The following is a 23,729-nucleotide window of genomic DNA, read 5'->3' as shown; positions in this document are numbered from 1 at the left end:
GTAATTTGTTCAAGCCACATGGACCATTTATGTAATTTTGTCTATTATTTATTATCGTTGTATTTTTTTGATGTTTTTTTCCGAATATAATGTTTAATTTTTTTATTTTTTTCGCTAATATTTTTTGAAGTTTTTGTTCGAATAAATTTCTTAAATTTTTTGTCGCTTTATTCGAATACATATATTAATGTTTTTTTTATTTTTTATTTATTACCTTTTTATTTTTTGTTTGAATAAGTTTTTTTTAATGTTTTGTTGGAATACATTTTTAACATTTTTAAAATATTTTTTTATGTTTTGTTTTTTTATAAGGAAATTGAGCAATCTAACCATTTTTGTATTGTAATTTTTTTTAAATAACCTTTTTTTTTCTTGAAAAATAACCACTTAGTCCAGAATTCATACATTTCAGGTCATGTTATCAACCGAGTTAGATCTAACCCATATTGTGGTCCCCCTGTCAAAAACCCTCATTCCGTACTATATTTGGATTTCTCTGTTCCGGGCTACTCTAAATTCAAAAATGTTTTCTACAGGTGAAAATCTCCAACATTTGTGGGTATGTATCAATTTTTTGTATGATTATATGTTCAAAATAAAGTTGAAGTGTTTTTTGTATGATCATATGTGATAAATTGGAAATAATTCGTTTTTATTTGGTTTCATATTAATTGGAATTATTTTTTTTACAGTACTACGAATTGAAAATAATTCGTTTTGCTTCAATTTTTTATAATTATATGTAATTAATTCCTATTAATCACAATTAATTGCCGAAATCGAAGCAAAATGAATTCTTTCCAAAATAATCACATATAATCATACAAAAAACACTTCAACTTTATTTTGAACATATAATCATACAAATAATTGACATATATCCATAAATGTTGGAGCTCTTCACCGATAAAAGATATTTTTCGAAGTTGGAGTAGCCTGGAACAGAGATGCCCAAAACATAGTACGAAATAGATGTCTTGGACTGGGGGACCATAGTACCGAGTCGGATTTGACACGTTTAATAATACGACGTGGAATGTATACATTGTAGAGTAAATAGTTTTTCTTTTTTTAAAATGTAGTTATAAAAAGAAGTGGTTATTTTTTTTTTATAAAATACAATAAAAAATTGTTAGATTACTCAATTTCCTTATAAAAAAACAAAAAGTAAAAAACAGTCATTAAAAATGTATTCGAACAAAACGTCAAAAAAAGTATACGAACAAAACATAAAAAAACATTAATAAATGTACTCGAATAAAACGTCAAAAAATTTAAGAAATTTATTTCAACAAAAACATCAACAAATATAAGCGAAAAATATATAAAAAGAAAATTAAACATTATATTTGAACAAAACGTAAAAAAAACTTTAATTTATAAAAAAAATATAAATAAAATAAAATATGAAGATAATAAATAATAGGGTAAATTACACAGATGATCCCTATGGTTTAGGGTAATCTACGTGTTTGGTCTCTAACAACTTTTTTTTTAACTTGGACTGTCCCTACTTTATATTTGTAACACCCTGTCCTGAATCGTTTCCTAATTCGGGGTAGCGGCCCGAAGACCAGTTATCCTGAGTAGGGAATAGATATGAATGATTATGCTAGTTTGGTAGATCGGTAGGACTACCTGTGATTTTGTTTGCATGATTATCTGTATCTGTTTAGATATTGTGTTGGGTTGAGGTTGTACTGCTTTGTGTTGTAACCAACAAACCCTGGAGCATTCCATATATGAGCTAAGGGTCGAATATGGCAAGTTAGACTTATACTAAGGGCTCAATAGCATTCCAGATATGATCTGAGGGTCGAGTAGAGCATGTCAGACTCATACTGAGGGCTCAGTAGCATTCCAGATACTAGATGATGACCAATTGGTATGCCAGACTCGTACTGAGGGTTGGACATTGGTATTCCAGTCTGATGACTAATTGGGTCAGGGAGCAAGCCATGCATAAGTTTTGGGCCCCGAGGGCAAGCCAGACTTATTCTATGGGATCAAGAGCAAGCCATATATGAGTTGTGGGCCCGATAGGCAAGACGGACTCATACTGTGGGCTCAGGGGTAATCCAGTCTTTTAGTTGTGGACCCAATACATGTTATTTGTATATGTTATATGTTTGTGTGTTGGTACTTTAGGGGAACTCACTAAGCTTCGTGCTTATAGTTTTGGTTTATGGTTTCAGGTTCTTCAGAGAACCGTGGCAAGGCGAAGGCATAACCGTACACATCATTGGTTTTACAACTGATTGGATATTGGGAGACTCATATTTTAAATCATGTTTTAAAAACAATGTTTTTGTAAACACTTTTATTAGTAAATAGGTTGTTTTGAAATGTTTAAATTGGTTGTATTTTTAGGGATGTTACAATATTTTCGTTACACGCTTGGTCCTTATTAGATGTAAAAAGACTACCTTGCCCTCATCTTATATAATTTTGTATTAATGATTTTTTTATTAATATATAAACTAAATATTAAAAAGGTTAAAAAGACTAAACCTAATCTAACCCCACTTCCCAAATCCCGCGTTCACGTTTTCTTCCACCTCCCGTCTTCTTCATCCATCGCCTCCAACCCCCTCTACCACCGTCGGCCACCAACAACTATTGCCATCGATTTCAAGCTTCAAATTGCCATCAATTTTGATTTCAGTTTTCATGTTCTTTTGGTTTCAGGATTGCTTTCAAGATCAATTGAAGGTTCAAGTTCTAATTTTGGTGATTATCGGAATCTGATTTGTTGCCGGATAAGACCAGAATATCCATCGATTTCATAAGAAACCACTTATTGATTTTTGAAAATGTGGCTCGGAACCACCAATGACATGTTTGAGATCTCTTCCCGATTGATTTGTTTTTTTTTTAAATTCATGGAATGCGTTTGGTTTGATGGAGGTTTGCTGGAAAAGACATTATTTTGATTTTGGATTGGTATCTGTTGTTGGTTCGCCGGAGAAGACGGGGTTATGGGTGGTTTGTCGGAGAAGACGAATTTGTGGGTGGTTTACAGAGAAGAAGGAGAGGGGTGGGGTGGAGTTATAATTTAGGACCCATCAAATTTTAATATTTAATTAATATCATTTCCACATTTAATTATTATTTTTTAATTAACTGATATTAAAAAATGTAAAAGAAATCAATAAGGGTAAATCAGTCTTTGTAGAACGAACAGACAATAAGCGTGCAACAAAAATTTAAAATTGGGACGATCCAAATTAAAAAAGTTGTTAGGGACCAAACACGCAGATTACCCTGAACCACATGGACCATCCGTGTAACTTACCCTAAATAATAGACAAAATTACATAAATTGTCCATGTGACATGAACAAATAACATAAACGGTCCCTATGACAGAAATGGCATATGTGTCATTTCACAAAGGCCTTAACTAGAAAAGTTAGCACCGTTAGTTAAAAGGATAATTGCAAAATTTTGAAACTATAAGGACCATAAATACAAACAATTCGTCATAAGGACTAAAATTGGTCTATTTTTTCAAAGACTATTTATATAATTTTGTCTAGACAAAATTGCAAAAATGGTCACTGTGGTTGGCAAATTTATGTGCTTTTGGTCCAAAAAGAAACGTTGGTGCACCACTGGTCCAAAATTGGATCTTTTTATCGTTTTTGGTCCCTCTCTACTTAAAAAGACCATTATGCCCTTTTAGTTTGTTTTTACATTTTTTTTATTTATATTAATGTTTTTAACTAATTGAAAATACAAAAACACACCATCTCTCTCTCTCTCTCTCTCTCTCTCTCTCTCTCTTTCGTGTGAAGTGATCAATGTTCTCGTTGGTAGAAAGGAGATTAATGGGAAATAAGCTCATGAAAAGGATGCATCTGTCAACGTCCCCAAGATCAACGCCTCACCTCCGACCACTGCTACACCCCTCTCTCTCTCTAGAAACTCGAGATACACAATCAATCACTTATATACACACAATCAAGAACATAAACTTTCGTTCTTTGTTCTTCATCTCTGCAACCCAATCCCACCTCCCTTGTACACATAATGGCAGTGGAATCTTTTTTAGATTCATCCTTGTAAACATAATGGCGAAATCCTAATCAAAGATGGTTGAGGGTGACGATCCTTCTTCTCCGACGTCGATGTATGATTTGAGAAAACAGGTTTGGTGATGTAGATCTTAGAAATGGAGGTGACATATGAGTGAGGGCCGTAGATGGCCATAAAATAAACCCCAAATCATAGGTAAGGAAGCAACAATGGAATCTTTAGTAGGCAGAGATGTAAGAGACGACAGTGAACAGTGTATGTAAAGATCTGTGGTATTGGTGGTGGTGGTAGTCATGAGGACTAGAGATTTGGATGTTGGCGATTGGGGGTTTACAGGTGGCAGAGAAGGCGGAGCTTCGGCTGAGGATTTGTTTGCCTTCGCCAGAAAATGATGCTTTTCGGATCCAGTACGTCAGTCTCGTTTGCAGATCTGGAAACGAAAATATGGCGTTACGATGACGCTACCAGAGAAGATGAATGAGTGGTGGGAGGTGGGTCACATCGTTGGAGTTTGCATCTGGGTCGCAAGCCATCATCATCGGAGTTTGCTAGGGGGATGTGTTGCACAAGCAGGGGTGACATTGGTGGTGGTTTTTGAGCACTGGTAGAATAAAGGGATAGGATAGACCGATTATGTTGAGAGAGAGAGAGAGAGAGAGAGAGAGAGAGAGAGAGAGAGAGAGAGAGAGAGAGTAGGATGGGGTGTAGGGGATGAGGTGGTGATTTCTTTTTCTTTTTTTTTTAATTGAAATAATAATAAATTAAATTAATTAAATTAAAAAAGAAATATGTAAGGGTATATTGGTCATTTTAGGTGAGGTATAGACCAAAACTACACAAAAATACCAACCATTGGGACCAAAACCATACAAAGTATCCGAAGTTAGACCACTGATGCACCATCAAACTTCTTTGGACCAAAACTATAAAATTTTGACAACCGGGACAATTTTTGCAATTTTGTCTTTGTCTAATTGTTATTAATTTTAGGCTTTTAGCATATATTCCCTTTTTAAGTTGTAATCTCCGTACCTAAAAACCTTCGCCTTTTCTCTTCTCTCTCTCTTACAGTCATACTCCTTCCCAACAGACGAGATGGCCACCAACAAACGAACAAAGAACACGCACAAATATTATATATATAAACCTCTCTTCGTGACATAGATGTAGAGAGAGAAAGTAGGGAGAGAAACACAACCAATACTTTCTATTTTCTTGTATATATTTGAATACACACAATATAATCATCAAAGAGGGAAATTGATTTAAGCTCATTTTTTGTGTTCTTCTATTAGAACTTTAGATCCAGTAAAACCCTAGAGAACTCCTGCATTTGCCTTCAAGAATTACTGGTAAACTTTTTTAATGAATTGCTTCTTGATATGTTTTTTCATCAGTTTTGATCGCGAAAGTGGTGATCGGAGGTTTATTTCTTGATGCGGATTTTAATTCGGTGTCGTGAACGGATTAGGATTCGTTTTCAATTTCGCAGTTTGCTGTGAAGTTGAAGAACTTCTGCGCTTGCGTTTGTGGTCGGTAATGGTGGAATTAACGGTGAATTAGTGTGCGCGCTTTGAGTTTTTGTTACCGGTAATGGAGGACAGAGGAGGAGGCGGTGGTGGATCATTTGTTGCAGTTAGGAGGATTTCACATGGACTTGATAGAAGCAACACCTGTAATACAGCTTCAGGTATATGACTCATTGTTTAACTTCATTATGATCGTAGCACCATATTATACGTTTCTCTGTAAAGAGGTAATTGTGAAAATTCCGATCTGTCGCAATTAGATATTAGATGATTGCTTTCATTGATATATGTGATGAGTTCAGCTTGCTTGTTAGTATAATTACCTTAATCAAATATCAATTATAAACAATTTCATTTCAAATTGTTTGATTGTGCATACACGATCATGAACATTTGATATATTGGTTTGGTTCAGTTAAAAATTAAATCAAATTGGCCTTGGGATATGCCCTTTTTGACAATTTAGAGTGCATCTCCCATCAAATTTAAGTTTTAGTTTGATTTGACATTCTTGTGGACTGTAGCACTAAGCATGGACTACTAGTTGCTTTAATTATTTAAACCATCATATAGTCATGAATTATGATTTTGGTGAACTTAGGAACTCTGCTTTTGGCCCTGTTTCTTTTTTATGTGCAGCTGAGGTTGCAGCAGGCTCAGCAGCATGGCTTGGCAGAGGCCTCTCATGTGTTTGTGTTCAGGGAAGAGAAGGTGACTCTCGCCCATCATTTGATTTGACCCCTGCCCAGGTACGGTTTTAAACCTGTTAAGATGATTGATGCATGTGATTTTCTGTAGCACACCTGGATCTGGTAAATTGCTCAATGCTATGAAAGCCAAGATCTAGCCATGTCAGACAACCAAGTATGGGACTTGGTAGATTAATGTAGAAAACATTGCAACATTAACAAGCCCTTTACCCAAAACTATCCAGATAAGGTTGAAAGTGAAAAACGGATACTAAAGGTGTGTTTGGCTTGCAGAATTCTGTGGATTTGGCCGTAATTGGAAATCAATTCCATTCCAATCCCGCAATTGGTGGCTAATGAGTACAGAATTGGATTCCGTTGGAATTCACGAAATCCTTCCACCCATGGATTTCAACTTTCCATCCTAAAACCCATGGAATTCAATTCCCATCATTTTTTCATGTTCAAAATACTCAAAAGCCCTTTTAAAACCTAGAATTTACAAGTAATTAAACGCCTCTCGCATGTTCCTTTTCTTTCCCTTTTGTAGCTCACAAATTCCATCTCGTTTCCACCTCGACAAATTGTGACGGGATTCAATTCATTCATATTCCAAATCCTCCAGATTCCAATTCCATTTCCTTTCAAAATATTATGCGAACCAAACACCCCAATAGATGACATGAAAAACATCCTTCCACGCGATCCTATACCTATATCTATTTCTAGTTTTCTACTATTCCCTATAGTCAGTTATGGCTAGCCAGTGTGTCCAAAGAATCCATATGCTAAAACTTTCATGGGCTTTTTTCTTATTCATTTATAAGAAGATGGTTATAAAGCATGACTTTGCTAGGATTGTATGCAGAAAGTATAAATATTTTGTGATTAAAGTCTTTACCACTTCCATCATTTCCTTTTTAACAGTATATGATATGATAAGAATCTGATTGTTCATTTCTTTTCGCCATTGCCAGGAAGATTGTTTACAGAGGCTGCAACACCGTTTAGATGTTGCTTATGATAGTTCAATTCCAGGACATCAGGTAAATGTCTTCCTCCTTTTGCAGAAACACACATTCTTGATGTTTGTATGTAAATACTAAATAGATTTCATAACTAAGATTCATGGCTACAATACAAGAAGTGGGTTTAAATTAATCTCCCATTTTTGCAATTTTATTGATGTTGTAGCAAGCATTGAGGGCATTATGGGGAGCCGCCTTTCCTGAAGAGGAACTCCATAATCTAATTTCTGAACAGTGGAAGGAGATGGGGTGGCAAGGGAAAGATCCTTCCACTGATTTTCGGTAAATCACATTTTTCTTGTTGCTCCTTGAGATCTTCCATTAACATTATGCAGTTTTTAACACCTGGAATTTTGTGATAGGGGTGGTGGGTTTATATCACTGGAAAACTTATTGTATTTTGCCAGAAATTTCCCGGTACTCTCTCTCTCTCTCTCTCTCTCTCTCTCTCACATACACACATACTCAGAAGTTCTTCATGTATGTAAAACTAAGGGTCCGTTTGGTTCGTATGTTTTCTGGAAGGAACAGAATAAGTTTCTTTTCTTTGTCAAACATGATACACTTGCATCCATGCAATTGTTTTTTCTTTTCATTTTAGTTATTTCTCTAGAAGGAGGTTATTCACTGGTTACATTTTTTTGCAGAAATCATTTCAAGATCTTCTTAGAAAGCGAGAAGGCGTCCGTTCCATGTGGGAATATCCTTTTGCTGTAGCTGGTGTCAACATTACATTCATGCTTATTCAGATGTTGGATCTTGAAGCAGGTTTTCCAGGATATTTTAAATAATAATTAATTTAGGAGTTTAATGCTTTGCAGATTAAGATATTGTTCTTTTTGACTTAATCCTGTTAGGCTGTAAGCTTTATATTAGTGTTTCTTTTTGGACTTGATACAGAAAGTTATGGAAAGGAAACCTTCCCATTTGAGTCCTAATTTTTACAAATTTGCCCTCAATTCACTTAATGGGGAAAAAAAGAAACAGGGCCTGATAGAGTTTTTCTACTTTACAGTTAAACCACGAAGTTTTGTGGGAGCAACCTTCTTGAAGTTTCTTTCAGGTACAAGTATTTGTTTGTTCTATATAAACTAATTTTGGAGCTAATAATTTATTTTTTGGTTTTATTTTCTCTATTTTTCCAAACAGAAAACGAATTGGCATTTGACCTTCTTTATTGCATTACATTCAAGCTAATGGATCACCAGTGGCTCGCTATGCATGCATCTTACATGGATTTCAATGTATGTGATTTTTTTTCTCGTATTTTAGAAAAACAACTGACAAAATGAGAAAATCTATGACAACAAATTAAGTTACCCTTTTTTCACTCTGTAGAGAGATCAAGTCATCAAACACCATTAATATGAAAATGGTAAAAAAAAAAACAGGAATGTTGAACCTTTTGAACACCACAAAATAAAAATGGTTACATGCGGTTGAATTGTGAAATCTGTGATGATTGCCATAGATTTGGTCATGACCACTTAACACATTTTCTAGAAGGTGTTGTTAGATTAAAAAAAAAAAAAAAAAAACAGCAAACATATTTTCATTGATTTGTTTATCATAACATCCTGCTTTCATTTCTTCCTATTATAGTATTGTACTTTGAAATTTTTTATCCGTTTATAGAAATTTCATCCAAATACAAAGCAATTTTCAGTGTTATATTAATAAGAAAAATAATTAAAAGTAGAATGGTATGATTGCGTAAAATGAAAGTAGGATGCTATAATAATAATAATACAGAGATAAATGAGAAAAGTGAGGTGTATATGATTTGTGTTGCAGGCGGTGATGAAGTCAACACGTCGTCAGCTTGAAAGAGAGCTTCTGCAAGAAGACGTAACAAGGCTCGAAGATATACCCTCCTACAGCCTTCTCAGCCGATAGCAGTTTAAGTCTGTTTGATTTGACAACACTTTTAGCTACAAAAAATGGATTTTCGCTATTTACTATATGGCAAATGCCCCAACTGTTTGATTCCATATTATTTTTGTGTAAAACTGTATAAGAAAGCAAAGAAGAAACACTAATTTGTAAGGGTGCTGGTGGGTTGATTGCTTGTCTAATACAAACTAGTCTTGTGGGGTGATGCTTATAATATTTATTTATTATTATATGACATGAATTGTTTCATTTGTGTGTAGTTTCAACTTTCATCCTTTTCTAGACCTATATGTGAGTTATGGGAAGTAGCAACATAATTTACTCTTCCAACCAATATAGGCAATGTACTTTACCTTTTACCTATAAATTATAATACTAACATATATACATTTCTCCGCCGTTTATAGCAATCTGCGACATGAAACCTATGATAATATGATGTGGCATGCATTAACATCACATGCCACATACAAACATGCCAATGTGGATTTTTTTAATGATTCTAAATTTTACTCTTACATAGCAAATGATATCAAACGTAAACTAAGGTTTTTGATTATCAAACCAGTAGTTTGATAGATTTTGGTTACTAATGGTCGTTAGGAATTTAAAGATTTTGGTTTGGATTTCTTTTTGACTTCTATTTTTGTTTTGTTTTTTTATGCTTCTATAGTTCTATGTGAATTTGATATTTGAATTCCCTCTGTGGTGGAGATTGGATGTCAGATAAGAAATAAAATTGGAAAAAAACTGGTAATGGGTTACTGGTTTTCAAAATAAATTTGCTATAAATCCTATAAATTGCAACTATGTTGCTATTATGGTTAAAATTGAAGCCTATTGTGGTATTGCACATATTGTTATGAATGCAAAATATATTGTTATTTCCCTGCTACAATTTTCCATATAACTTAATTTGTGGTTTTGTACAAAGTTATATGTTCAGAAACTAAGTAGGAAAAACCACAAAAATGAGGGAAAAACTGGACCGGATTCGAGTAGATACGAAAGCTGGACCGTTCCATAAGTATGGAAAAACCACAAAAAATGAATTACATAATTTACTCTTTTATCCAATATCTTGTATATTTATTTATATATTTATGATATTTTCAGAAGTTTGATTGTGTAGGACAAAAATCCTCTTGTGATAAAATAGATTATTTCATTATTATAGCTTTATAAAGTATAACCCAGCCCAGAGACAGTTATACGGACAACCGCCATGGCCCAATCTGAAGCCCAAAAGATGTTTCTACAATTCTACTTTCCAATTCCAATTCCGGTCTCTAGGGGTGATCGTTTGGATGGATCGGTTCGATCCGATCTAATTAATTAAATCCAAATTGATTTCGGTTTCCAAAACATGAATCCAAATAGTCCAAACTAAATTCAAATCCAATCCGATCCAATCCAATTACAATTCGGTTGGATCGGTTTTTATAATTCGGTTTTCAAAACCATAACATTTTAAAAGGACATAGAAATATAATATGATCCAATTTTACAGAAAACGCAAAAACAAATTATTTACTTGTGATTTAAAATTTATAAACAACCACTAAGAAGACATATTATAGTTTGTTATTTAATAGATAAAAAAACTTTTGAGAGAAAGTACATATTAATGTTTTTTATTAGGTAAAACTTTTTTAACTTATTTAAAAAAAATTATAAAATTAATAAATAATTATAGATATACTGAAAATTAATTCATAACAAATTGTTATTCGGTTTTTTTTGGACTATTCGGTTCTTATTTTATAAACCAAAACCAATCCGAAATCCAAAATAATAACTCGGTTTTATTGAAAACCATTCCAAAAATCCGAATATCCGAACCAAACATTACAATCCAAAATTTTCAATTGGAAAATTAGGTTTTATCAGCTGCGAGTCTCCAGTCTCCAGTCTCCAGTCCACTCTCCACTTTCCACCTTCAACTTCCAGCAATCAAGAATGAGCCCAGAAGCTAGAAATAATAGTGGTCGATTAGGACTTTAGGAGCCAGGGAGCAAGGGAAGATTACATAGACGCAGCCTCAGATTGGGCGGGAAACAAGGGGGATCGTTTACAATCGCCCAGGCATTAGCTCTTAAACTACAAGGTTCGGCATCTATTTAATCAGGTATTGTTCTCAATTATATTTCCGTTTTTCTATTTGAGTATGGTTTGCTATTATCTAGGGTTTATATGTTCTTTGCATCTTCTTGTGTTTTTTCTCAAATATCTTGAATCTCAGTTTTATTATTTGAACTTGGTTGTTTGGTCGATGATTATATACGGTTTATATGCTTAGTAATCGAAGATTGGAAGGTTAATGGTTATCTACGGGACTTAATTTCTAGTTTTAATGTTTGAAGCTTCTAAACTTCCAAATTCCAATGAAAGTCATATTGATTGAAAATATTTACTAATGCTTCCTGTGAGAGTCAAGTTTAGTTTTTTTGTTTCTCCTTTGGCTTTTAGTTTTTAATTTCTACTTTATTTTTGTTATTTAATACAAAATTAGCAAACTATATAAATGCATCAAAATCCTGCATTTTTAAGGTGTAAATGTAACACAAAGCTTTCATATGAAATAATATAGAAAGAGTTAGAAACATTAATGTTTTAGGATGTACAACTAGAAATGCAATGACATTACTGTAAATTTGAAGTAATTAGTTGTCATATTATAACATTAACCCTTAATAGAATAAAGGGAGTTAGATAGAAAATGTCAAGCATGAAAAACCATAGAGATCAATCTTGGTGAGAAACCTACGCCTTTTCAGTTGTATTACCATCTTGCTGTTCACAAAGTGTTTGATAAAATGTCAATTTGATTTGAATATTTGTAATGATTTTTTATTCGCGTCTATAAAGTAACAGAGTAATATGAAGGAATCAAAGCAAGCAAAGGCATCCGAAAGCGAAGATGGAGTTGATATGATCAGTCGAATGCCGGATCATGTTCTTCAGTTGATTCTTTCACGTCTTCAAGGTACAGAAGAAGCTGTTCGAACAAGCATTTTGTCAACACGATGGAGGCATTTGTGGATTCCAATTCCCTGTGTAGACATAGATGATTTCCGAGGGATGAATCTTTTACAAAGATTCGATAAAACCAAATTTAGAGAGTTTGTGTTTTGGGTTTTAGCAAACAAATCCGTCGATTTGGATAGTTTTCGTCTAAGTTATGTATTCTACTACAATAAATCGACACTAGGGCAATGGATTCACATCGCCGTTATGAAAAACGTGAAAAAACTTGACTTGGTGTTAAGCCCTCGGAATAAGTCTGAGGTTGTCAAGGTGCCCCATTGTCTGGTGACTTGCAGTTCATTGGAGGAATTAAGGTTGTCTTTGTCCGGATGTCGTCTAAGTGTGCCTAATATTATTACAGGGTTTTCAGCACTTAAGGTTCTTGTGTTGAAAAAGGCTGATTTGTTCGATGATTTTTCAGTTAAATATTTTTTCGAAAGCTGCCCATTGCTTGAGGATTTGTGGTTGATAGACTGTTTTATACACGAACTTTATACTCTTCGTATTTCGTGTCCGAACCTCAAGAGTCTTACAATTATCAACAAGGCAGGGGTTAGTTATGAAGTGTTCAAGAAGAATAAGGGCATGTTTGATACGCTAAAAATTTCTTGCCCAAAGTTGGTGTCTTTGATGCTATCAGGTTATGTAGCCGGTGAATTTATCTTTGAAACAAGTATGCCCTCCTTGAAGGAAGTTGTGATTCACCCTGAAGAACTGACTGAAGATGAAAGGCCCCTTGTTGATGGGTTTGTTGGAATAAGTCACGTGGAATTTTTGTGCATCACTCTTTACTGTGTCTCAATGGTAGGTTCTTATTCTCTTTGTATTGTATGTATGAACAGTTCTTAAATAATAACCTGTAAACTGTTGTGGTAGTGCTATTTTCCGCCAAATGATGTCCCTGTATCTCTACCCAATCTCAAGACTTTGGAGATAACAACTGGTGTATTTGCAATGAATGATCTCATCCCATTTCTCATATGTTTTCCACATCTGGAGTCTCTCCGTTTGTTCATTACACAGGTATTCTCATTTCTCATATCAAATGGTGTTCTTTTTTTATTTATGTATATAACAAAACTTGAATCATGTATTTTTAGGTAGATCGGTTGGAAGACTGGAAACTAGATGATATTGCATCAATGAGAATCTTGACGCGTCGTTTGAAATTGGTTGAGTTTCTTGGTTTCGATGGAGATGATCGGAAACTGGCTATAGCTCGTGCCATATTGGAGCATGGAGATGCATTGGAGGAAATGGTTTTCTTGTGGCAACAGGACGCCAAGCACCATGAGAAGTCGATGGAGGCTATGAAGGAAATGTCAAAATTTCACAAGGCTTCTTCAACTGTCAAACTTACAACTGTACTTCAGCCAGCTCACCCTCGATTCAAGCTCTGAGTCTTTTATTTGAGTTGAGATCGAGCTCGTTACTCTTTTGATGAACTGATGTTAAATGCTTTTTGTAAAACTGTACGTAGTAACTACCAATTCATGTTATGGGGTAAACCAGATCTTTTGGTCTTATGTGAATTGTGGCGGATGCTTGTTGTTGTTAGCTTTGGAATTTTGTATAACCTAACATGATGTTGCTTTCATATCCCCCGTATTACTAGATCTTTTGTATTACTTGCATGAGAACTAACTTAGACTACAGCTGAAAAAAAAATCAGCTTGATTTGATTGTGCTGCCCTACGAAAATAAAATAATACATTAGGATATGTGCTGTAAAAGAAGAACCAAAATGACAGCTTGTTTACTCGATTTTAATGATAGAAAGAGGAAACAAAAGTTGATCTGCACAAATGAATTAAATATGCATTGTGTGAAAAATAATGACAAACAACTCTTACTTTATTCATACTAGAGGAAAGACTGTATATAGCCTTCTAGACACCCACGTGATGCATGAAAATAGCTACACTATCTACTCTCCCTAAAGAAGAGATACAACCAAAGACCCATTCTTTCAACTCCACAAAATTCGGTCAAACTATAGTGGACCATTTCTAGATAACAAACTAATAACTAAAGCATAAAATGTAAAACCATATTTTTTTATTTCAATTTTCCAACATCAAGATTATACCAACAATATGTTCAAGAGCGACCTTTTGGAAAAATTGGATCTTTCTACTAACTTCTAAGCCGGGCGCTACCAACTTTGCATCTTTCTACTAAGTCTACTTGAAACCTAAAAGGCACACCAACAAAATGATAAGCTACAACGAGTAACATGACTAAAAATATAAATTAGTTACACAACTTAATATATCATTAAGCTAATCAGTACAATTTGCACAATGCCTTTCAACAATTTAGTATACACTCAAATTCATTATTAAAGTGTTATTACGCAAATTCCTTAATAATCAAGGTTACAATTAATTAAGTGTTATTCTAACCATTAACTATCCATAATAGACTTATGCAAACTATTATCAAATCCAAAAAACATTTCCTCAGTGGTATCATAACTACACAAACTACCACCAGTTTTTTTGAACAAGTGAATTATTAGCAAAAAATAACAAAATTACAAAGACACAACTAGATAAGGGTTATTAAGTCAATCAACAGAGTTTCTAAAAACAAACCAATCAAACGAAAAGTCAACAACATTTTCAAAAATCTCATTTCTTTGAGGAATCTTATCGATCATTTCAGAATCGCCAAATATACCAAACTACAAAAATAATAGCTTCAACCATCGCCTTTTTCTACACTCCACTAAAAACCGAATCCAACCACAAGATGATGTCATTAATAGCCTTCCATCCTGAAACCACCATATCAAGCCAACATAAGACCTTTCTCCAAATGTTGATCGATAGCTCATAGGAAACAAAAATTTGATCCAAAATGTCAACCGATGTAGAACATATCGGACACAATAAGGACAAAACTTCTCTAGTTGTTTATACCAATATGTGACATGAAACCTATGAAAATCGGACATGACATCCGTTGTTGTTGTGTCACTGACCACATCACATGCCACATCCAAACATGCTAATGTGTTTTTTTATAAAGTTTTTAATGATTTTTAAAATTTGTTCTTACAGATCCAATGATTAGATCATCAAACATAAGCTAAGGCTTTTAATTATCAAAACAATCGTTTGCTAGATTTTACTAATGGCTGTTAGAAATATAAGTATTTTGGTTTGGATTTCTTACGACATTTTTTTTTCAATGTGGATTTGCTATTTGAATTGCCTTGTTGGTGTTAATTGGATGCCTGATAAGCAACAAAATTGAAGGGTTACTGGATTTTCAAAATAAATTTGCTATAATCACTATAAATTGTAACTATGGTAAAAATTGAAACATGTGGTATCGCCCATAATGCTATAAATGCAAAATATATTGTTATTTCCCTGCCACAATTTTCCATGCAACTTAAATTTTATAAAGTTACATGTTAGAAAAGTAGGGAAAAACTGGACCGATTCCAAATGAATAGGAAAAGTTGGACCGGATCAGAATGTATACAAAGTTGTTCATGTAAGATGATCTTGAATAGTCTATAGATACCAAAAACTGGACCGGATCAAAAACCACAAAAATGAATTACATACTTTACTCTTTTATCTAATATCTTGTATACTTATGATATTTTCAGAAGTTGATTATACATGCAAAAATCCTATTGAGATAAAAGAGATCGTTATAATTTTAAAAAAATAACATCATAAATGCTCCCTGTCCTTTTTTAACAAACACTTATCAAACGTACTCTAAAAATTGTCCTAATGGAATAGGAAAAACTGAACTGATCCATAAGTAGAAGAAAACCACAAGAACAAAAATGTGATTTACTGCCAGGCCCATCCCAGAACAGCCTCGGGCTTAATCTGAGGCCCAAAAGATGTTCCTGCAAATCGAGAATCAGCTGAGAAGCGAAATAATCGCATGGAGAGCAAGGGGTGATTACTGATTAGGGTGCAGATGCAGACTCAAATTGGCTGGGAAAAGAAGGAAATCGTTCATGGCCTCCAGTTACTTCTTAAACCATAAGGCGCTGCACCTATCTGATCAGGTATTTTTCTCAAATATCAGGTTTTTTATTTGAATGTGGTTTGCTATTATTTAGGGTTTATATATTCTTTGTATCTTCTTGCAAATATGTTAAATTTCAGTTTTATTATATGAATTTGATTTGTTTGGTTGATGATTAATGTCTGAAGTTTTGAAGCTTCTAACCTTCTCATGAAACTCATATTGATTGAAAGTATTTAATATTGCGTCCTGTGAGAGTCAAGCTTAACTTATGGAGATTAAAGTCCAGTTTATATCTAAAAAAATAATTATTCACAAACTGTTTGATAAAATGTCTTACTGAATGATCTTTTATCCATCACAGTAACAGATTACAGCGTCATGAAGAAGTCCGAGCAAGGAAAGGAGCCAGAAGGCGAAGATGGGATTGATATGATCAGTAACTTGCCAGATCATGTTCTTCAGTTGATTCTTTCAGGTATTCCAAGTACTGAAGAAGAAATTCGAACAAGCATTTTGTCAAAGAAGATGGAGGCATCTGTGGACTTCAGTTCCATCTATAGACATAGATTATACCCGAGGATTGGATCCAGATATGGAATTGGAAAGTAACGGGTTTAAAGAGTTTGTGTATTGGGTTTTATTAAACAAAACTCTTGATTTGGATAGTTTTCGTTTATGGTGTGCGGATTACTACGATATGTCAACCATAAGGTGATGGATTCATGCTGCTGTTGTGAGAAAAATCAAACTACTTGACTTGATTTTTGGCCCAATAGATGAGCCTGAGGATCTTGAGATACCCCATTGTCTGGTGACTTGTAGTTCTTTGGAAGTGTTAAAATTATATTTGCTCGGATATCATCGTCTATGTTTGCCTAAGATTCCAGGGTTCCCTGCACTTAGGGTTCTTGAGTTGAACGATGTTGTATTGAGCGATATTTGTAAAAGAAAGGGTGATTTGGTAAATTATTTTCTTGAAAGCTGCCCATTGCTTGAGGATTTGAGTTTGTTAAACTGCTGTACTCCGTCTGGATCTCTTGTTATTGCAAGTCTGAAGCTGAAGAATCTGAGAATTGAAAAGCAGGAGATAATACCTGATCCAGAAGTAGACGATATGTTAGATTGTCTGAGGCTTAAGATTTCTTGCCCAAATCTGGAGCTTTTGAAGTTAGTTGGCCCTGTATCTTTTAAATTTTCATTCCGAGATCTACACTCCTTGAAGAAATCTATGATTCACTGTACAGACTTTTCATCTGAATCCTTTTGTGATGTTTTTAATGGAATATCTCATGTGGAATATTTGTCCATCAGCATTTGCTTCATCGGACAGGTAGATGCTTATTCTCTTCTTAAACAATTCTTCATTTCGGCTAAAATATTTTGCATTGCATCTTCGGAAAATCTTTGTTTTAAGATAGAGCATTTTTTATTTTTATTTTGTATTGTTTAACCTGTTTTAGACATCTCTCATTAGCTCTATGAAAAGGTCGTTATGCAACCTTTCCTTTATAGTTTTGGAAAAAGATAGGGCTGTCTAATGCTTGCCTTATGTTAGATTAGAACATTAATCAGAAGCTATAAAACAAACTTTGTCGATGTTATTTCCTTTTGACCTATGGAATTAACAAGAACTGCCTAACAGGGCTTAATGTAGTAGCTACATGCCTTTTATGGGTTTTGATTGAATATTATTGCCATGCATGAATAATAACCTTTAAAATTTTGAGTTGTTGTGATTGTGGTGTGGTGCTATTGGTCAGATGAAGATGAAGAGCCCATGTCTCTACCTAATCTCAAGACTTTGGAGATAACAGTTGATGACCCGCAAGGATTGTATATGATCATCACATTTCTCGAATATTTTCCGGATCTGGAGTCTCTCCATTTAATCTTTATAAAGGTATTCTCATTCTCATATCAAATGGTATTTTTTATGTTTCACAGTCTTGAAGCATGTAGTTCAATTTCACATATTCATAGAGGCAGAAAATTCCTGCTTATTTACCTACGAATGGATCAAGCTGGTTATACTTTAGTAAACTAGTAAAATAAAAAACTTAGCTCAATGGGTTTAACGTATCCAAGTTCTGGAAATGTGTATTCAAATGTTTACAGCCTTCTAATTTTTAATATCTAAATTATTTATAAATCATCATTTTTTATTTTGTAAAGGATTTGAACTTAACACCTTCACATTATCCTATCATATGAAAAATCAACTATATAAATACATTTTTCAAGAATTCAAAACTAGTTTGGATATCTGCACCTCAACATGAAAAACTTGTGGTTTTGTTTGATGATCTAGCATGTTTATGGATTGAACAAGTGGCATCTACAAGAAGCTGAAAAAATCAACATCTTGACTCGTCGCCTCAAAAAGGTGGAGTTTCGTGAATTTGATGACGAAAAGCCGATACTAGTTGTAGCGCGAGCTTTATTGGAGCATGGAAAGGAATTGGAGGAAATGGTTTTCAGTTGGGGTGATGAAGCCAAGTTCCATGAGATGTCATCGGAGACTATGAATCAAGTCTCAAATTTTCGCAAGGTTTCTTCAACTGTCAAACTTCGATTTGTGATTAACCCAAGCCAAGCCGATCCGTAGATTAGAAGTTGACTCGATTAATGTCAAGTCAAGCTCGTGTTCAAGCAACTCTAGTATTAAACACTTAACTCGAGTCGATTACACCCTAACTCAAACTACTGACTCTCTACTTAGTTAAGGACCGATGTTGCAAGCTCTGCATTAAAAATTGTGCAAGTAGTAGCTACTTTATTATGTTATGGGTAAACCGATTCCTTGGTTTCATGTGGATGCTTGTTGGATTAGGGTTTTGGCATTACCCTACTTAATGTTGTTCACTTTCATTTAAACCAAGTCAATTTCGATTATTTTCGAATTGTCTCGAATGAATGAGTTGGCTCAACTCGATTACACCACCAATCCTCCTGATTAAGGAATCTTGTTAGGTGTTGCATTAAATTTTCAGTTAATCTTTCTCGATTGGTCGTTGTGGTTTGCAAAAAGTATATCATGTTGAGGAGAACTATAATAAACGCAAATGGTTCTCATGATTTCATTTTGTTGCACGGGTGGTCTTTCTGGCTTTAAATCTAAATTTTGAGTTGCCATATTTTTTTAAATGGCCAAACATGTCTTTGGATTAAATAATGAACTAAGAAACCAATCTTATCCATATATTTACCATGTATATAGTGTGAATATATTTTCTGGATTATTGAAAAATCCTTTTTTTTTGTTTAGTTTTTTGTTTTTAGGTTTACTTTTATCTGGAAAATGAATATATCAAATATAATCATTTTTTGTCGATCATAAATACAGATTCATATTAATATATAAAAAATAATTTTTCTATGTAGTATTTCAATATAGATTCCCATTGTGAATATGAGTTTATCTTATTTTTATAGAAAATAATTCATATATAATGGTTATGTACAATTCTTTTTAAACATTTATTTGTTAAAAGACAAAACTGTAAAATTGGCCCCTGTGGTATGCATTTTTTTGGGGTTTTAGTCCAAACCTCGACTTTTTTGGCTTCGTGGTTCTTTTGAGATAATTTCGTTGCAGATTTGGTCCCTCAGTAAATTGAAATGACTATAATACCATTGGGATATTTATTTTCTATTTTTCTTTCATTTTTTAAAGGTTAATAATGTTTTATTCAATTTAATAATTAAAAAATAAAAGGTCTCTCTCTCTCTCTCTCTCTCTCTCTCTCCACATGGGTTAAAAATCAAGACAAATAAAAGAGAGGTTGGAGTTGCAGGTTTTGCTGTCTGTACCTTTACTCGACTTCATCCCTTTCATCTCCGGTCTCTACCTTTCTATGGTTCACACACGATCACCCTAATTTCATCCAAACAAGATTTATAAATTTAGACCTCTCAAACAACAAAATTGCTGGAGAAATACCAAGTTGGATATGGGAGGTTGGAAATGGAGGCTTTTCGTATATGAACCTTCCTCCGCTTTTTGTCCTCAACCTGTATTCTAATCGCCTCACTAGGGTGATTCTGGTTCCACCACAAGTTGCTGCCTTCATTGATTTCTCCAACAATCTTTTCAATTCTTCACTTCCTTAAAGCATTGGGGTAAACCTCATTTATGTCTATTTCTTTTCAGTCTCTAACAATTTACTCACTGGGGAATCTTGGGGTACTAAACCTGCAAATTGTAAGCAATGAAGATCTAATATAGATGCAAGCAAAAAACGAAATCAGATGAAGATCATCGCCTCTTTCCCAGATTTATTCGCCAAGGGCTTTTCAGATGGTAACTCAAGAATCGAAAGCCTAAATTTGAATCAAAACTGAAATTGTGCGTGTTTGTGTGTATTAATTCCCTCAAATGGAATCAGATAGTGTGTTTCTGTTTTTGTTTGTGTTTTCTCATTTCCAAAATTTATTTATTTGTGTGTTTTTCTTTTTGGAGAGTGTGTGTTCTCATTTTTGGAAATCAATTTGTTTGTGGGTGTTCATCCCCCATAAACTGATTTGTATGTAGGTGCTCTTGAATGGCATGTGTGGTATTGTCAGTTGGATTCCCGTCCGACAGTACACAATGAGAGTAAAAAGGGAAAGCAGTTGGTGTAGTGGGGTGGCGAGCTGCCTCCGTCGGCTTTGCTACCTCCGTTTTTGGATTCCGGCTCGGATTGACGAGAAGGAAGGGGAACAACAACAACGCTGGATGGTGGCCGGAAAAATAGCTCCACCTCTGATGGGGAGTTCTTAGTCGTAAATAAAGGAGGAGGGGGTGGAGTTTGTAGAGAGAGAGAGAGAGAGAGAGAGGTGGGCCCTCTCATTTTTTAATAATTAAAATGAATAAATAATTATTAAATTAAAAAAATGAATTTAAAAATGGAAAATAAATACCCTAAGGGCATTACAGTCATTTCAATTTTCAGAGGGACCAAAAACGCAACGAAACTAGCTCAAAAGGGCCATCAATCCAAAAAAGTCGTGGTTTGGACTAAAACCCCCAAAAAATGCATACCACAGAGACTATTTTTGCAATTTTGTCTTGTTAAAATATAAATTTATAGTAGAGAGTTGCAAAAATGGTCACCGTGGTTGTAAAAAATATGTGATTTTGATCCAAAAAAGTTTGTTGGTGCCGGTTGTCCAATTTTGGAGACCTTGTTTGGTATTGGTCCTATAATTGACATTTTTGTGTGGTTTTGATTAATATCCAACCTAAAATGACAAACATGCATTTAAAATAGTTTTTTTTATATTTCTTTTAATTGAATTCTTATTATTTTAATTAAACAACCAAAATCTCTCTCTCTCTCTCTCTCTCTCTCTCTCTCTTTCTCTCTCTCCCCCCATCTCTCCCTCCCCCTTCCCCCTCCCCCCTCTCTCTCTCTCTTATGGGTTTACATTTTTAATTTTTTTCCTTAAAAACCTAGACCACCATACACCCCCTTGGTGCCTTCTAACATTCCACCGATCACCTTCCACCTCCAATACAACCACCTCCAACAACCAAAGAAAAGCATAGGGATGAGAACAAAAAATTATGTGGGTTGTATTAGGATCGATTTGTACAAGGGGCGAAGGTTTTTGGGCTTCAATCACTGCATCAAATTTTGTCATGGACAAAACGAAGAAAAAAAATATGTAAATTGGATTTAAAAAGCCATTGATTCCGGTGAAAAACTTACATTGTCACCATGAGAAATCTCCAATTGAGTTAGAGCATATGTGAGCTTCACTCACCTTCTGCGTGTTTCTTCCCATGTATACTTCAAAGATATACAAATCATGAAGGTTTGGTCTCTGTAAACATCCGTCAATCTCTCCAAGAAACTAATTGATTTCGGGGATAAGAAGGGTATGGTGGTTTTCTGGTTCATTGGTGGTGACAAATGTCGGAGCTATTAGAGCTCTTTCTTAGTTGGCAATGGGAGGAAAGAGGGATATCTCTGATGAGATATGGGTTTCAAATATGAGAAGGAAAGGTGTATGGCATGATTTTTCTGATAGAAAGATGAGGAACATGATGGGTTTTAAACATAACAAACAAAAAACTATGTGTGCATTCAGCCCTAATTCTTGTTCTATTTTTCTCTAATTGAACATACAACTTTTGAACATCAAATAGGAAACCTTAAGAAACCTATACTATTTTCGAAAATAGCAACTAGGGTTAGAATAGATACCTTTGATTTCCATTTCCTTCCTTTAATGAAACTCGAGAACACCAATTTCTTTTACTTTCCTCTCACTTCCACCATTTCCTTTCTTTTTCTCTCATTAAATTGAACTTGGGAGCGGGTTGTAAAGGGTTAGTGTATATTTATAATGCACCAAAGATGTCTTGGATAACCTTAATTTGAATATAATAATATTATTTCAAATTGGTAATTATCCAGCTCATTATTTATCCACATGGGATAATCTAGAAACCCTAGATTATCCATATAGAATCCGTCCACCTCCTTCCTAAGGAAGGTTCTGGAACCTCTTGCTCAACTATTGAACAATTACACTTTAACCCCTGTACTTTTAATTAATTCTTTTAATCCCAAAATTAATTCCAATTAATTTCTGATTAAATATTAATTAAATATTGCTATTTCTAATTAATATATTATTTTAATAATATATTAACAAGTTATTTATTTCAATTTATTAATCAAATAATAAATTTAACCTCTCTCTCCAAAAGTCATCATGTTTAGTTGTTCGTTTTGAAAACAACCCAAAAGGACCGTGTTACTATCAATTCAAACATATACCAATTATAGTTATGGGCTTAAACATCTAATCCAATAGAAAGGTGGTGTGGTGGCCGGTGGTCAAGTTTCATCGGGTTAAGGAAGGAAAGATATGGGATGAGGGTGGAGAAGATGGAGGTGTTCTTGAGATTATGTGTATGTGCTCTTGATAGTATATGTTTGTGTGTGTGTTCTGAAAAGAGATAGAAAGGTGAGGATTGGAGTGGCAGAGAGAGAGAGAGAGAGAGAGAGAAAGAGAGAGAGAGAGAGAATTTCTTTGTATTTTTAATCAATTAAAAACATTAATACAAATATAATAGGAAAAAAGAAATCATAAGGGCATAAAAGTCATTTTAAGTGTACATATACCAAATTTAGTAAAATTTTACGAAATTGTACCACTTATGTATCACTAAACTTTTTTGGACCAAAACCACATAGTTTTGAAAACCACAAAGACCATTTTTTTTTTACAATTTTGTCTTCTTAGAAGATTTCAATTGAAGACTTTCAAATTGCCCAAAATCCTTAGTGGATTACATAATCATCTATCAACGAAATTATATAAAACATATATGAATAGGAGAACTAGATATTAAAAATATTGATTCGCTTTTACATTACACGGTAATTCGGTCATCTTTTACATTACACGGTAATCAATAGATTGGAGGTTCACGTAATATTTTTTCTGGAGTAAGAGGAAATTCCATGAATGGTTTTCTTTTACAAACATTTGAGTTCACATTTCCAAATAAAGTTAGTGATAAGTACC

The 23,729-nt window shown here is 34.0% G+C and overlaps 2 protein-coding genes and 1 pseudogene across 5 annotated transcripts; all 3 read left to right on the top strand.

Annotated features, from left to right (window-relative positions):
- The first annotated feature begins 5,083 nt into the window (after positions 1 to 5,083).
- LOC145061771 (uncharacterized) lies at positions 5,084 to 9,425 on the top strand. Of its 2 annotated transcripts, none has more exons than XM_079009333.1 (10): positions 5,084 to 5,389; positions 5,530 to 5,727; positions 6,206 to 6,315; positions 7,233 to 7,301; positions 7,450 to 7,565; positions 7,646 to 7,700; positions 7,931 to 8,051; positions 8,299 to 8,346; positions 8,433 to 8,527; positions 9,078 to 9,425. In XM_079009333.1, exons 2-10 carry the CDS (start codon positions 5,631 to 5,633, stop codon positions 9,177 to 9,179), a joined length of 813 nt encoding a protein of 270 aa, XP_078865459.1. In that variant the 5' UTR covers positions 5,084 to 5,389; positions 5,530 to 5,630; the 3' UTR covers positions 9,180 to 9,425. The 2 variants fall into 2 exon arrangements, with proteins under 2 accessions (XP_078865459.1, XP_078865458.1); XM_079009332.1 differs by having other exon boundaries at positions 5,509 to 5,727.
- Positions 9,426 to 11,052: 1,627 nt separating this feature from the next.
- LOC145062707 (F-box/FBD/LRR-repeat protein At5g56420-like) lies at positions 11,053 to 13,800 on the top strand. Of its 2 annotated transcripts, none has more exons than XM_079010297.1 (4): positions 11,053 to 11,304; positions 12,051 to 13,007; positions 13,080 to 13,226; positions 13,304 to 13,800. In XM_079010297.1, the coding sequence occupies exons 2-4, from the start codon at positions 12,057 to 12,059 to the stop codon at positions 13,601 to 13,603; spliced, it is 1,398 nt and encodes a 465-aa protein (XP_078866423.1). In that variant the 5' UTR covers positions 11,053 to 11,304; positions 12,051 to 12,056; the 3' UTR covers positions 13,604 to 13,800. The 2 variants fall into 2 exon arrangements, with proteins under 2 accessions (XP_078866423.1, XP_078866422.1); XM_079010296.1 differs by having other exon boundaries at positions 12,045 to 13,007.
- Positions 13,801 to 16,085: 2,285 nt separating this feature from the next.
- Positions 16,086 to 19,100, top strand: LOC145062214 (F-box/LRR-repeat protein 25-like; annotated as a pseudogene). Its single transcript, XR_013687484.1, has 4 exons — positions 16,086 to 16,245; positions 16,570 to 17,538; positions 17,969 to 18,108; positions 18,517 to 19,100. The product of XR_013687484.1 is annotated as an F-box/LRR-repeat protein 25-like (transcript).
- Positions 19,101 to 23,729: the final 4,629 nt, after the last annotated feature.

The sequence above is a fragment of the Lactuca serriola genome, chromosome 7 (genome assembly GCF_051521515.1).
Source record: "Lactuca serriola cultivar US96UC23 chromosome 7, Lser_US96UC23_V15, whole genome shotgun sequence".
In the NCBI taxonomy this organism is placed as follows: domain Eukaryota; kingdom Viridiplantae; phylum Streptophyta; class Magnoliopsida; order Asterales; family Asteraceae; genus Lactuca; species Lactuca serriola.
This window is presented reverse-complemented; position numbering and strand designations above follow the sequence as displayed.